This window comes from Prionailurus bengalensis, chromosome D3 (genome assembly GCF_016509475.1).
Source record: "Prionailurus bengalensis isolate Pbe53 chromosome D3, Fcat_Pben_1.1_paternal_pri, whole genome shotgun sequence".
NCBI lineage: Eukaryota > Metazoa > Chordata > Mammalia > Carnivora > Felidae > Prionailurus > Prionailurus bengalensis.
In genome coordinates, this window is record NC_057356.1 from 1,074,161 (window position 1) to 1,090,022 (window position 15,862).

General features: G+C 58.8%; 1 protein-coding gene across 5 annotated transcripts; it reads right to left on the reverse strand.

Moving 5' to 3' along the window:
* Positions 1 to 5,076: 5,076 nt before the first annotated feature.
* On the reverse strand, positions 5,077 to 14,723 carry PUS1 (pseudouridine synthase 1). 5 transcript variants are annotated; one of them, XM_043557269.1, is made up of 7 exons: positions 14,611 to 14,723; positions 14,003 to 14,234; positions 12,925 to 13,062; positions 9,054 to 9,156; positions 7,434 to 7,487; positions 6,297 to 6,988; positions 5,077 to 5,341 (listed from the first exon to the last, which is right to left on the reverse strand). In XM_043557269.1, the coding sequence occupies exons 2-7, from the start codon at positions 14,222 to 14,224 to the stop codon at positions 5,312 to 5,314; spliced, it is 1,239 nt and encodes a 412-aa protein (XP_043413204.1). In that variant the 5' UTR covers positions 14,225 to 14,234; positions 14,611 to 14,723; the 3' UTR covers positions 5,077 to 5,311. The 5 variants fall into 5 exon arrangements, with proteins under 5 accessions (XP_043413204.1, XP_043413202.1, XP_043413200.1 ...); XM_043557267.1 differs by having other exon boundaries at positions 14,593 to 14,682; XM_043557265.1 differs by lacking the exon at positions 14,611 to 14,723 and adding an exon at positions 14,324 to 14,477.
* Positions 14,724 to 15,862: the final 1,139 nt, after the last annotated feature.

The following is a 15,862-nucleotide window of genomic DNA, read 5'->3' on the forward strand; positions in this document are numbered from 1 at the left end:
CGTCGCACGGAGGGAGCCGACGAGACGGCCAGAGGGCTAGAGCGGTCGGGAGAGGGGCGGGCCGACGGGCCGTTGGCGGACCGGCGTGGCGGAGGGCACAGCCGTAGCTTCGGCCCCCGAGGGTGGGCGGAGCTAGAGCGGCGTCCCCAGACCCCGCGTCGTGAGAACCAAGACGCTGGCGCTTCCACAGGCTGTTGAGAAGGGACGCCACATCGCAGGGGTCAGAATATTTGCAAAGCATACAGCTGATAAGCGAGTTGGATCCAAAACGGACAGGGAGCTCACAACTCGAGCAATCAACAAACAAACGACTTTTAAAGAGCTTGTTTGTGGGGCACCTGGATGGCTCGGTGGGTTGACACCCCGACTCTTGATTTCCGTTCAGGTTGTGATCTCATGGTCGTGAGATTGAGCCCTCCGTCTGGCTCCGCACTGACAGCTGCTTGGGATTCTCTCTCTCTCTCTCTCTCTCTCTCTCTCTCTCTCTCAAAAAATTGAACTTAAAAAAAATGTAAAGTTTCTTCTTTCTTTGCATTTTAATTAGCTTATTGACTACATCAGTGTCTCATACCATTTTTTTTAATGTAATTTATTGTCAAGTTAGCTAACATAGTTTATTTTTAACTAAGTTCTGCACCCAGTGAGGGGCTCCAACCCACAACCCCGAGACCAGGACCGGAGCCAGCCAGGCATCCCGGGACAAAGGAGTTTTAAGCAGGCGAAAGACTTGAGTGGATATGTCTCAAAAGAACAGACTCCTCGCTCAACATCATCCAGACCAAAACCCCTTCTTTTGCTAAGACGACCTGGAAAAAGTAAGTGCTGGCGAGGATGCGCAGAAATTGGGACCCTCGGACGCTGCTGGCGGGGATCTCAAATGATACGGCTTCTGGGGAAGACAGTTTGGCACCCCTCCAAGTTAAAGACAGAGCTGACATATGACCCAGCTGTTCCACTCCCTTAGCATATAGCCAAGAAAGTTAACAACACATGTTGTTGTTAACGAAAACATGCACACAAATACTCTTAGTGTTACTCACTACAGCCAAGAAATGGAAACAACCCAAATGAATGGATAAAATGTGGCCGTGTCCATACAATGGATTGTTACTCAGCCAATTAAAGGGAGCAGATGTCTAGCACACCTGCTACAACATAGATGAGCCTTGAAAGCAGTACCCAGCGAAAGAATCTAGACGTGGAAGGCCACATATCGTGTAATTCCATTGATATAAAATGTGCAGAGGTGCCTGGGTGGCTCAGTCAGTTAAGCATCCGACTTCGGCTCAGGTCATGATCTCACGGTTTGTGGGTTCAAACCCCACCTTGGGCTCTGTGCTGTCGTCTGGAGCCTGGAGCCTGCATCAGATTCTGTGTGTCTCTCTCTGTCCCACCCCTGCTTGTGCTCTCTTTCTCTCTCAAGAATAAACATTAAAAAAATTTTTTTTCATGTGCAGAACGGGAAAATCCACAGAGGTGAAAAGTAGGTTAGTGGTGGCGGCAGGCTGAGGAGAGGCGGTGGGGGGTGACTGCAACCGGCCGTGCGATTTCCTTTTGGGGTTGATGAAAATGTTGTGAAATTAAGTAGCGCCGATGGTCGCACAATTTTGTGAATTTACTAAAAACTACTGAACTGTGTACTTTGAAAGGATGCATGTATGGTATGTGAATTATATCTCAATAAAAAATTCATTTACAAAAATGAAGGCCAAAGCAGTAAAGTGCCTGGGCAAAGTGCAGGTGCAAAGGCCCTTTGGTGTTAAACTAAAAATCCTTAGAAGAAACAAAACTAAAATCTGGCTATAAAAAGGAGACGAGGGGCATCTGAGCGGCTCAGTCGGTTGAGTGTCCGACTTTTCAGCTTGGGTCATGATCTCATGGTTCATGAGTTCGAGCCCCGTGTCGGGCTCTGTGCTGACAGTACAAAGCCTGCTTGGGATTCTGTTTCTCTCTCGCAGACCCTCCCCTGCTCTCTTTCAAAATAAATATTTAAAAAATAACAAAAAGGAGACAAGAGTGGGCAGCTGCACTTACCAGTTGTTCCAGAATCACATGGAAAAGAACAGCTTCCTCAGATTGAATTGCCTGGGTGGGGACTGGCTCTTTTTTTTTTTTTTTTTAATTTTTATTTATTTTTACATTTATTTATTTTTGAGAGAGAGAGAGCAATAGTCGGGGAGGAATAGAGAGAGGGAGACACAGAATCCGAAGAGGGCTCCAGGCTTTGAGCTGTCAGCACAGAGCCCCACGCGGGGCTCCAACTCACAAACTGTGAGATCATGACCTGAGTCGAAGTCCGACGCTTAACTGACTGAGCCACCCAGGCGCCCCGGGGACTGGCTCTTTTAACCTTCAGAAGGCTCTCCTGCTTGGTGAGGCTGGAAACTTACAACGTACCTGCCACAATCCCCCACCGCCAGAGTCCCGGCGGAGTTAGCCCCCTTCTGTTGCCGCATCTGTGTGACACTGGAGGTAGAAGGGAGGTGACCGCGTCCCTCCCGCTGCTCCTGGCCGTACTTGCTACCTGACAGAACTTGGGTCTCCCCTGCAAGGGAGGCCCAGTGGTGGGTTGCCTTCAACTTGGAGCCGTGGACAGTGGTGACTTCTTGACACGAACCCCTCATCCTGGGCCAAAGCTCTGGGCAGCTTGTCAGCAGCTCCACGTGTGTGGCCGTGGGCCGAGAGCTCTGGGAACTCCTTTGCCCCCACCTCCAGAGGGAGCATGAGGAAAAGGTGCCTCAGTGGGTCAGTTCCGTATTGTTCTGGAAACCGTTCCAGACCTGGTCCAGTACAAATCCAGGTCCTTGAGCCTCCCACCTTCCCCCCCGGTCTGTAAGCTCCAAATTTCCTGTACAGAAAGTCTACAGAACCAGAGCATAACACCCTCCCCTCCAGAAACCCGTGTGCGGTCTCGATACGGCTGAAATGGCTTCCCAACGTGTCCCAGGTGGCTGACTCGTGTGCACACCCCACATGCTGGCCAACGGGGGATCTAGCAGGCGGCTGGGATCCTCCCTCATCCAGGGGCCAGGCCAGGGAAAGGAAGTGCGGGTTCTTGCCTTCCTGCGTCCTTGGGATAACACCGCTCTCCTGCTTGAATCTGAATGCTGGCATCTGATACCCCGACCATGCATATGCTGACCTTAGCTTCCTGGGGCCTCCCATGCTCAGGGATCATGCAACCCAGTCAGAGGCTCGCCCCAAGGTCAGGCTTGCTCCCCTGAGGTTCTGGAGGAGGAGCAGAGGGCAGCTCCTGTCATGTGATATTGGCAGGGATTCAATGTCAAACACCTTCCATGGAGGGCAAGAGCTATCAAAACCAAGTGGCCATCAGAGACCCATCAGACCACTGATTCTGGATCTGGGGATACTCGCATGTGGACAAGGAGATACAGCAATGCCCAGACAAACGCCCGGCAGCAGGCTGGAGACCGGGGCCGTCTACAAGATGAGCCACCAGCAAGGACCACGCAGACGCTCATGTCTCTGAAACCACGCTATGTCGAGGTGAGAGTTCAGTGTGCCTTGTAAACCTTCATCAGTGTGAAGAGAGGGGTCAGAGGGGCTCACACATGCAGAGCTCTCTGGGAGGAGCCACGGCAACCACTACGAGCAGGGGCCCTGCAGAGGCCCTGGGAACGAGGGACCGAAGGCAGCCGCTCTCCTCTGCACTGCTGCCCCAAGTGTATGGATTACTTTAAAATACCACGTACCCATGAGTCCTCCAAGGTGGTTTAAATGGGTCACCCACTAATTACCTGCAGTCACAACTGGGAGTTATCTTCTCTAGTGGTTTGATCTTCCAACCAAGACCTCGTGTCCTTTCACAGGAGAACCCAAGGTCCCAGTAGCTACTCGGCTAATTTCTGCCCCCAGAAATGACTTAGTAGAGAACCCTGGCTATCACAGGGGACATTAACGTGCCTAAAACCAACCTCCAGACGTCCTCCAAACCCACCTTCCCCGGGGGCTCCATCTGTCAATCGCCCCAGCTCATCAGTGCTCAAACTAAGCTCAAGTCAGCCCCAAATCCTCCCTTCTGTGCTCACCTCCATCCACCTGGCAGCAGGAGGCCCAACTACTTTCCTGGTCCCACACACACCTCACTCACCCTCTGCACATGGCCTCCCCAGGTCACCACCAACATCCTCAAAGGTCTCCCCGATCCTACTCAAACTACCCCATCTATTAACTCTCAAGAAGACCTCAAGAATATCTGCCCAGCCCCCCTGTGCGCACAAGTATGCCCATGCACACACCCCACACATCACAGGCATGCACACATCTCATGGGCACATGGGTGCCACGTGCACACACTCAAGCACACAATCACGTGTGCATGCACGGGAGTGCACACGCATCACACGCAGGCACACATCACGTGCACACGGGCACCACACGCGCACACACAAGCAATCACACGTGCACGCACAGGGGCGCACACGCATCATATACATGCACACATTCAACGTACACACAGGCACCACGCACACAATCACTTGTACATACATACACAGGGGTACACACGCATCGTATGCACGCACATACACAAGCATGCACATACAAAACGCACCCCTCCGCCACGCGAACTGTTCCAGACTTGCCAATTGCCCACCCGTCACCTGATCCCCCTCTTCTTGCTAACAGGTCACTTGTGTTCCGTGCCATGTTGCACACCACTAGGTAAAATGCATCCCCCAGTGTCCCTCGCAGTTAGACCAGCCTGTGTGACGCGCTCTTGACCAATGAGAGAAAAGGCTACTGGTGGGCCTTTTGCCAGGAACACTCCTGGAGGGGCCGCCCTGTCCCTCTTCTGTCCCAGTCCCCCCAGCAGAAGCGTGGGCAGCACTGGGGTGGACGTGACCGGGTGAAGGCCGTGTGCAGAGGCCGGGTGGGCGGCTCCGGGGTCAGGGCCACCTGCCCGGCTTCTCTGGCACCGCCGCACTGCCCAGCTCCGTCCCAAGGGCCCGGCGCGGGTCCGGGCTCCGCTGGCCAGCGTCATACTCTGTCCCTTTACAGCACGCGGCACTGCCTCCCTCTCCAGACGCAAAACACATAGAAACATAAAACAAGGGGTGCCTTGGGCAAAGTTTGTACTTATTTAATAAGAAAACTGCTTCTTTAAAAAAATAGTGTCTTTCCGTGCTGAGGTGTGAGCGGTTACTGCACGAGCTGGAAACAGAGTCGCGACAGGTCCTGCCGGCGACGGAACCCAACCTGACGCAGGTCTCGGGACCCTGAGGCTGCGGGGCCGCGGCGCGGCTCCCTGGGTCGGCGAGGATGGCCCTGCACCCGTGGGCCGGCCGTCGCCTCAGTCGCTGTCTCCCAGGGGGCTGGGTGCCTGCGGAACAAGAGCAAAAGTGGGGATGGGGCGGGGCGGTCCGTGGGGACGCACCACACCAGGGCCCCTCCCCCCGCCTGCCCTGTCGGGGAGGAGCGCCAACACGTGTCCTCGCCTGCCTGCCTGGGGGGCGGGGGACCCAGGGGAACAAGGGACGGGATGTGGAAGGTCTCTCTCAAGGTGTCCAGCCAGCCAGCAGCCAAAGGTGGTTCCAGCAATGGCGAGCAGAGGGCGGGCCCAGCACCCCCCCCCATCAGATCTGCGCATGAGCCGCCTCCTACCCCACCCCCACCCCCTGCCAAATTAGAGTGGCAATTTTCACTTAAAATTCCAGAATGCCACTTTCTCTTGGAAAAACTTGGGACTCTCCCGATGTGGCCCTCCCCGCCCCTCCTCACATGACCCTCCCGCACAACGTGGCCCTCTCCCGGAGATGGCCCACCGGCCCCCCACCCGAAGTGGCACTCTCTGGTGGCGGGGAGACGGAACAGGGGCGTTCCTGCCGGCCAGCGTCCACCGATTCCCATCACCGCGCAGACACCGCTGCCACTTGTGACCCCACCTGCACACCTGCTTTTCCACACCTGGCTCACTCGCCTTGCCTACGTCACCCGCGTGCACCAGTTTACAACCCCAGGCGTGCAGGCAGCAGTGTTTCTGTGGACGCCTAGATGACGGCCCGAGAACACCGGCTCAGGACCCCTCCCCCCACAGGGGAGAGACCTACAGCCGCAGACCCACTAGCTCCAGGGCCTGGAACAGACGCCCCTCCTAAATGCAGCTGGCAGGGATGAGCCGCCCCGCCCCCCCCCCCCCCGGGGCTCAGCTTGCTTGTCTGCATGATGGACACAGGGACACCGGTGCAGAGCAGGCTAGAAGCTCGGCCGAGCTCCTGAAAGGGAAGGCCTGTGGCGGCCCCGGGGCCCCCGCCTCCAGCCCCTGGTCCCCACCCCACCTTGGCGCCCAGGCCGGCTGCCGCGTGGGCGGTGGCGTCGAAGTCATGCACGGGCAGGGTGCCCAGCCACCGGGCCATGGACCGCTCCTGGCGCTCGGTGCTGATGATGGTGGGGTAGATGTGCTGCTCCTTGAACGCCGCGACCCCCGCCTCCTCCTGGGTCCAGTCCAGCGGCTCATGCAGCCCGTCGTTGCCAAAGCGCTGGTTGTACTTGTCGAAGTGCACGCGCTCCAGGACCAGGCCGAGCCCCGGCGCCTTGGGCACGTCCACCTTCGCCTCGCCCCAGCTGCGTTCCAGCAGGCTCTCGGGGGCGTAGCCCTTGATCACGGCCACCACCAGGCCGACCATCTTCCTGATCTGGTGCGTCATGAAGCTCTGGCCCTTCACCTTGATCACCGCGAACTCCATGCCCTCCCGCACGAAAGGCTCCTCGCAGAACATGTCCAGGATGTAGCGCCGAGCGCTGGCCTCCCGGGGCCCCTTCTGCGAGGTGAAGTTGTGGAAGTTGTGCGTGCCCTTGTAGCAGGCGAGGAGCGCGTTCACCCGCCGCAGCGTGTCCGCGCTCAGCCGGTAGCTCTCGTCCTGCACGTCGTGGTCCTTGTGGGCGAAGGCGAACGTGGGCAGCATGTACAGGTAGGTCCTGGCGTCACACTTGTTCTTGGAGTTGAAGCCGCCCGTGACCCTCTTCAGTCCTTGAGGGGAGAAGGGGCAAATGAGGACCACACTTCCCACCGACAAGCGTCTGGACCGCACGCACACGGCCCGACTGCCGCGCACAAGCCTGCACCCGCCCAGCGTGCAACCTCACAGCCACGCACGCACACGCACACGCACACTCATCAAAAGCACAGGCATGTGTTAAAACCCAGGGCTCGTCAAGATGCAGGGGGCTCATCTCCACAGGACGCACAACACTGCAGATGGGAAGCGTGGCGCGACCCGAAACCACCCCTTACGAGCGGTTGGTTCTGTGCGAAGACACCGAGGCAGCAGCACGTTTAACAGCAAAAACAAACAAACAGAGAAAACTTAGAAAGCCCAGCCACAGAAAAACGGATCCAGGATGCTCTGGAACGATCGTGGGGTGAAGCAGCGGGCAGCCCCTGAAGACGAGGAGGGCAGGTCTGTGGGAGACACCTGTCCCGTGGGGGAGCCAGCACGTTCTTGGTCGTGTCTGCGTGGCTGTTGTATCTGCTCGGGGGAAGGTTTTCTTTTAACGTTTATTTATGATTTTTGAGAGACAGAGACAGAGCATGAGCGGGGGAGGGGCAGAGAGAGGGAGGCCCAGAATCCGAAGCAGGCTCCAGACTCCGAGCTGCCCACAGAGCCTGATGCTCTGGGGCTTGAACCCATGAACCATGAGATCATGACCCAAGTGGAAGTCGGACACTCAACCAACTGAGCCACCCAGGTGCCCCGCTCCGGTGGGAATTTGAGTTACAAATTCACGGTCGTCCACACCGAGCATCGCCAAGCTGCACTGTGCACAGGGCTGCCCCGTGTGTGATGCCACGCAGGTAGCGCTGACCGCTGAGCTGACCGGATGGGATGCAGTGTTTGTTTTAGCGAAACGGGCCCATCTGTGGAAGGTGCCGTAGAGCCTCCCACGGAAGCGCGCTGTTCGAGGCCTCGGGAGGCCTGGCGAGGATGGGCTCCACGAGGCGCCACCCGCAGGAGCGTCTCCTGGGGGACGGAGCGCCCGCCCCCCATGACAAACAAGGGCCCCGCTTCGCTAGCACACGTGGGCTCGGCAATCGACGGGTGCTGGCCGCCTCACGCCCAGAGTCTGGTTTGTGCCACAGCTCGCAGCGGCTTTGCCCAAGAGACTCGCGCTCGCCCATGCCCCAGGCGTGCTGCCTGATTCCACAGACAGAACCCCACAGCGACAGGAAGCAGAGCGGCAGTGGGGGGCGGGTCTCACCCGAGAAGGTTCCGCAGACGTGAGGTACGTCAAAACCTCCCAACTGTATACTTAAACCTGCCGCTGGTCATTCGGCAATTGTACCTCGACCGGCAGGTCATTTAGCCGGCTGCGCGCAGGGCGGCCGGCACGTCCGGGTGGAGCCATACACGCCCATCGGCACCAAGCCCAGGGAAGGGACAGGGCCACGCCGCTGTGGTTTTCGGGCTCCACGACAAGTGGGCTGAGGGGAAGCGGCAAGGCAGGCTCGAACACAGACGACACCAACGGCCGCTCGGCCTGGGCGCCGGCAGGATAGTAGGGCGGGTACAGTCAGGGAGCGCGTGCGGCCGAGACCGAGATCCCGGGGCCATGCGGCCCCGGCCGTCCACAGAGTCTGACAACCGCTGCTCTCAGCCCCAAAGCAACCACTGAAGAACCACATCAAGTTACAGCTACCGGGGCAGCCAAGATGATCGTTAATTAAATGGAATTATGAAAAATGTCAGTCCAGAAGAAGAAACAGAAAAAAAGGGGAACCCAGAACAGACAGGACAAAGAGAAACAGACGGCGAGTTCTACACCAACCATCCCAGCACCAGGGCGAACGTGAACTGCGCATGCAGGCCACCGAAGAGCAGAGAATCGGACTGAAAATCCCCACCGGGCTTGTCATAAAAGGGAATAATCGCCCGTTGTAACTTTCCCGAACCTGGACTTGCGCGTCCAGCGTTTGGTTAAAGCGAGGCATGTGCAGCAGCACGTGAAGGGTCGTTCCAGGTCTGTCTGCGCAGCTGGCCTTCAGGAGGACAGGGACGCCTGGTGAAACGTCAGGGCCCCGCACGCGCAGCGCTTACCCAGTATCCGAATGTGAGGTGGAAGGTGGCCGTTGATCTTCTCCAAAATGTCATCGATCAGCCACACCTTCAGGGACACGACCTGGCCCGCCGCGGACACGCCCTGCAAAGGAAGCAGAGGGGTCAGGCGCCGGCCGGAAGCTGCGGTTTTGGAAAGGACGCTGCACCCACCAAGGGGCCGGCAGCACAGCTGCCCAAACGGTACGAACGAGTTCCAATCCCCACAAAACCCGCACCGCGTCAGGCAAGTAGGAAACACAGTCCCCCTCGGATGGGACCCTAAACTAGGGGAAGAAGACGATACGATTTAGTCGGGAGACCACGAGGCAAAGCTAGGAAGATCTGCCAACCTGCTCCAGGCACCTGCGGGCACCCTCGCTCGGGCACGTGGCGGGGGCGGGGGGCTCACGCTCCAGCACACGCCATCCGCCCCCTCGCCTCACCACAGGGCACTTCCCGTGTCCCCTCCCCACGGGGAGGGCGGCGTGGCACACCAAGGCGCCGTGAGACCCCGTTATTCACGCAGCTCGCAGGACGGCGCGCTGCCAGCACGGTTCTGGTTGAGCCCGAGCCACCGCTGCTCCTCCCTCGCTGGGCCGAATCGGGGCGCACCCTCCATCACAGGGGTACACGCACGGCAACCGGCAGAGCTAGACTCACACCGTGCACAGTTCAGGCACCCGAGGGTCTTGGAGCGTGTCCTCCACCACCAAGGGGGGACCACTGCGCCACCTAAGTCACGACGGCAGTTACCCTGTGGGGACTGGGGCAGGGGGTACCGACTGGACAGGGAAGGGGTGCCAGCTGCAGAGATGACTGGATCCAGATGTGCACCCCCCCCCCCCCCCGATGCTGCACTTTCACCGAAAAGCTGTACCGAGAGTCAACGCGGCAGAACTTGCAGGGACAGTGCTCCTGGGGGGCGGGCGGGCTCTGGGGTGCTCACCCGAGTGCAGACACCCAGGCGTCCACCAGCATCACCCGCTTCGCCGCACGCTGCTGCGTGCACCCGTGGACCCATCACGTTTTCCAGAAAGGCTTAACACACGCGAAGAAACCAACTCTAACAAGTGTAACGTTCCTGTCCAGAACCTTTATCCGAATTGAGCCACGAGAACAATCGGACAAATCCGGATTGAGGACATTCATCAAAACGCCATCACATCAGGAAGGTGCAGGAGGCATTTTAGGTGAAAGGGAGCTCAAAGGCCAGGCCGGCACGAACCCGGGTTTAGGTGCCGGATCAGGAACAAAACCAATGCAGGCGGGTATTGGTATCCTGTAAGTGTTGGGTTCTCAGGAGCGACAGGTACACTGAGGCGGTGCCCGGGGTGCTGGATTTCGGGGTGAACAATGTCTGCAACTCACTCTCCAAAGGTTCTGTTTAAAGCGGGAAACTGGGGGCGCCTGGGTGGCTCGGCTGGTTAAGCGTCCGACTTCAGCTCAGGTCATGATCTCAAGGTTCAGGAGTTCGAGCCCCGTGTCGGGCTGTGCCGACGGCTCAGAACCCGGAGCCTGCTTCTGATTCTGTCTCCCTCTCTCTCACTGCCCCTCCCCCACTCGTGCGCTCTCTCGCTTTCTCTCTCGAAAAAAAAATTTAAATAAATAAATCAAGCAAGCAAGCAAGCAAACGGGGGGGGGGGGGGAAGGAGGGGCACCCGGTTGGCTCAGCTGGAAGCACATGGGACTCATGATCTTGGGTTCGGGAGTTCGAGCCCCAGATCAGAGGTAGAGATTGCTTCAAAATAAAATCTTACAATAAAATAAAGTCTTAAGGAAAAAAAAAGGACGGGAACGAGGGGTGCCTGGGTGGCTCAGTTGATTAAGCGTCTGACTTTGGCTCAGGTCATGACCTCACGGTTTGTGAGTTTGGGCCCCACACTGGACTCTCGCCACTAGCGGGGAGCCTGCTTGGGATCCTGTGTCTCCTCTTTCTGCCCCTCCCCATGTGCTCTCTTGCAGGGACAGGGAAGTGGACAAGAGTCCAGAGTAAACAAACAAACAAAAAAAAGGGAATGAAAACAGATCGCACTGTTACATTTCTGTATCAGTCACATGCTGACATGAGAACCTTCTGGACGCACTGCTGGGGCAGGAGAGACTGCCAAGGGGTGTGGGCTCCTTTCCAGGGAGATGAGTATCCTGACAGCAGCTGCAGGGGTGTCTGCACCACTCTGCAAACGCACGAGTCCACTGAATCGCACACTTTGAGTAGCCAAACTGTGAGCAGTGAATTGTGTCTCAACGAAGGTACTTATTTAAATATCTGAAATCAGGGGCGCCTGGATGGCTCGGTTGGTTAAACGTCCGACTCTTGATTTCAGGTCAGTTCAGGATCTCAGGGTTTCTGGGATGGAGCCCCGCATCGGGCTCTGTGCTGACAGTGCAGACCCTGCTTGGGATTCTCTCTCTCTCTGCCCCTCCTCTGCTTGCGTGCTCTCAAGACAAATAAGTATTTTTAAAACTATAAAAAAAAAAAAAAAATCTGAAATAGAAACCAACAAGATGTCGTCATTTATTCATCCCAGGGGCCGGAGGCACGAGTGTTGGGATGTTAGTATCAGAAGTTTGGTTTCTTCAGGCTCTCCAAATTGTAAGAGGAAACACACCCGGACAAAGCAGTCTCTAGTAACAGTGGAAATTGAGCACCACGCTCTGAGATGCTCTTTGTCAGCTCAAGCAAATATCTGTTGTTTTCTGCCTTGAAAACAACCAGAGAACCCTAAGTGCAAAAGTTAAAAAGAAGAGGAAAACCATAAGGGAGTCCAGGACCCTGAAATGTTTCCGCATCACATACAAGAAACGAACCCGCGGCCCCATTTCCGTCTTCCCGTCTGTACAACGGCACCAGTTCCAGGGTCCCGCCGGCCTGACGCACAAGCCCGGGGGATCTGGGTACCTTGGGACCCTGGGGGGCGTTATTCAGCAGCTCAGGACCCCGAGCTACCCGTGTCTGTGTCAGACCCGCGGTGACCTCAGGCAGCCACAGAGGCATCTCAGGGCCAGGGTCTCGGAGCAGGGGCAAAACGCTTGGTGCACACTACACGTCTCACGTCTACCAGCAAAGAGCTTGGGGTCTGTGCCCTCTGCCCTACCCACCCGCCCTGCACCCCTCCAGTCTCCTTAGGGAGCTCCTGCCCAGGCCAGTCCCACGACAGGACAAGACCACCCAGCACAGCTGCCATGCCAGCCGTGACTGAGCCCACGACAGACACGTGAGCCAATGAGACAACAGAGTGGGACTCAATCTCAGGACTGAGTGGACAGCACCGGGCCAAGGCCACCGAGGCTCCCCAGTCCACCAGATGTGGCCAGTGTGGTGGTGATGAGCCATGAACACGGAGCACCCAGCACACTGCCAAAACGCACACACATGCGCACACACGCACACACACAATGGGAACTGTGTTAACTGTACTTATGTTGACCACATGTTGAAAGAAAGCTATCTTGGAAATACAGACTCAAATAAAACCGACCATTAAAACCAGTTTCACCTGTTTCCTCTCCCCTTTCAGAAAATCTGATGTTACAATCCCACAGGTATTGGCAAGCCTGAGACGCCTGTATCTAAGGCAGACGTTGTGGCCACCATGCCACCCGCAGGGCCAAGGGAGGAGGATTCACAAACAGAAAGGACGCAAACCAAGTGTGAGCAGCAGGGAGCACTGAGGTCCAGCCACACCTGGACTGGAAACACTCCAGAACTTCTCAGTTCCTTCCAATTCGGCGCGTCTGGTTTGTGCACCGGTCATTCACAGCCGTGAGTCTTGACAAGGGAGCCGCGAAGCTGTGAAGTCAAGAACAAGCGCGGTCCAGGAGCTTCAGGCGCTGCTCGAACCTGTGGGGGAGGCGCAGAGACGGTGCCTACCTTGTCGGTGCGGGCACACCGCTGGAAGGACATCTTCCTCATATCTTCACCGTGATTTTCAGGAATACAGCCCGACCGGACCAGGGCAGACACCAAATCATCTTCGATGGTCTTGAATTGTGAGGACCCAACGTTCCTCTGAAGAAAAGAATAGAAAAGCAGTTTTTTTCACTCAGTCACTGCCCACAGGTGGGAGCCCTGGGCCCACGATGCTCCACACAGGGAGCCTGTGTGCTGTGTCCACACTTGTGGCCCTGGAGGGACACCGCAGTTACTCCCCACCCATGGCAGGTAGGACAGTTACCGGAGGGTACCCACAGTCTCTAGAAACGCCCCACCCCGGGCAGCCAGGTGAAAACAGCCAACAGCAGGGATCACCCGAGACGCTGCTGGTCATATCCGAAAACCAACACCTCTCCTGCTGGAGACCCATCTGTTTGCAGCGGCTGGGTGCAGAGGGACACCCTGTCTTAGCCCCACAGGGGGGCAGGCCTCTGGACACACAGGGAGAAGCGCACCCCAGGACACTGCCAGCCAGGGCTGGACTTGGAATCCTTGGCTCTTCCTCAACCCTTCAGTTCACACGACCAGCCTGCACAACAACCTCCTGGTAGTAATGCATGCTGAGAAAGGACACCCATGACTTCGAGAAGCTCCGTAATACTGCCCCTCAGATCTTGCCCTAACCAGACTCCAGGGCCCGCAGGACTGTGACATCAAGGAGGTGGCCCTCCTATTCTCACAGAAAAGAGAATTCTGCTTGCCCACAGGCTCTGACCCTCAATGTATCTGACAAACAAGACAACCGAGTCTTCCAGCCGCCCCCCCCCCCCCCCCCCCCGCCTATGGATGAGAAAAGGGCACGAAGAGCTTGAATCAATCGCTTGCCCGTGGCCACACGATGGTCAGCGGCAGAGGGGGCCCCTTGGACGCCCGGGAGGTCCGTGAAAGCCCCCCAGCGTGGCATCTCCCAGGGACGGAGCAGGGCTCAGAGCCGCCTGGATTCCAACCGAAATCCTGCCCAAGGGGACTCACCCGACCTGCCTGCCTGTCCCCGGCACACGGCGGCCCCGCACACCTGCATGCCGTGGTAGCCCTTCCCGGAATAGCCCATGAGCAGCACGATCTTCCGCTTGGGCAGCTTCCTGTGCTGCTCCGCGTCCGAGGCGCTCCGGAGCTTCTTCGCCTGCTGCTCCGTTTCCTCCCAGATCCTGGCCCCGCCCCGCCAGCCACCCCGGGCCTTCGGGTCGCGCTCCGGCCGGGCACCCACGGGTGCGGGGGCCTCCACGTTCCCGGCCATGGGGGGCAAGCTGCAGAGACACGGACGGCGTGAGCGACGCGGCCGCGCGCGGCGGGGCGCAGGCTGGAGACCGGGCCCGGGCGAGCGCGCCGTCATTACCGGAGCAGACGCGGTCCCAGGCTCGGGCTACGCGGTCCCAGGCTCGGGCTGCACGGTCCGCAGGCTCTCCTCACGGCCCCGGCCGCCGCCCGCACGACTCGGATCGCCATGCGCGACCGGGGGGCGGCGGGGGGCGCGCGCCCGGCCCCGGCCCTCCCCCGGGTCCTCCCCGGCCCTTCCCGCCCGACCCTCCCGCCCCGCCCGGCCGGCTCTCCCTTCGGAGTGCGGGAGGCCGCGGCCACTCTCGCTGGAACCAGAAGGACGCGCACCCGCTCGGCCCCACTCACGGCGCGGCGGAATGAGCCCGAGCCGGACCACGTGGGCGAAGGCGGAAGTGCAACGCGCTGCGGACGGCGACCGGGCGCGGACAAAAGTCCCCCGGGCGGAGCTTAGGCCCGGGGCGGGGCGATGCAGGGCCCGAGGGCGGGGCGAAGCGCGGCGCGCGGCTCCTCGGAGCCTGCAGGTGCCGACAGGTGCTCAGAAGGGCGGGCGCGGACGCTCGGATCCCGGTTGCACCCCCGCCCTAAGGAGCCAGCGCCGCGGGCCCTGCGTTCCCGAGGGGGACCCCAGAGGGCCCCCGCTGAGCCCCTGGCCTAGAGGCTCGCAGCAGCAGTCCTGGTGAGCAGACCAGCGCCTCCTCAGACTTTGCAAGTCTCCCGGATCCGTGTTAGCAGGCGTTTGCTCTGCGCCGGGGCTGGTTCTGGCACAGTTGGGAGCACTTGGGACATACGGGGGGGCGGGGAGGGAGCGCAGTCCTCGGGGAAACCTTGAGTAGGGCCCTGTGGGGACGGGGCGGGGGGCTGGAGGCGGTGGCGGAGGTGCCTCATCTCCGGTCCGGGGGGGGGGGGGGGGGGGGCTCGGGAGGTGGCAGGAAGCGCCTGCCCTGGGTCAGCGAAGAGAAGGACCAGGCGCTCCCGTTCTAGTGGGGGCATGCACAGTGGAACAACCAATCGGCAAAATAAATAGGGCATCACAAAGTAAAAAGTGTCGTGTGCAAAGCGAACCGTAAGAACCGGCCGCACGCTCGCAACGTGAGTGAACCTTGAAAACACTGCCCGCAATGAAAGAAACCGGATGCACACGTCCTCGTAGTTTTGCGGGGCTTAGTGGTTGCTGACAGGGGTCTCTCCTGGACCACACTCCACGCTTAAAGGTGAAGATGAGAAGGAGCTCATGCAGGTGACAGAGGATGGCTCACCTGTGCTGAACAACCCCCAGGACGGCCCCCACGCCCTCGGCAGGAGGGAAGAGAGGGGCCCCCAGGTTCCAGGGCTGACAGAAGGGCCCCGTCATGTGTGACGTAGGGAACTCAGTGGCTCAGCAGCTTTAGGAAGCATTGGGCTGTCTTTGCAGAGGGCACCCCCACCCTCCTCCCACAGATGCCCTCTGCAGGGAATGCTCCCTCCCTGCTCTAGCAGCTCTGAGGGCACAGGCCCCACCCTGGCCCTCACCACCGAGGAGATGGCCGTGCAGCCCCAGGTGGAGGGCATCCACAGGAGTCCAGGACTAACCCAACTGAGACCTGGCAGGGCTGGATGC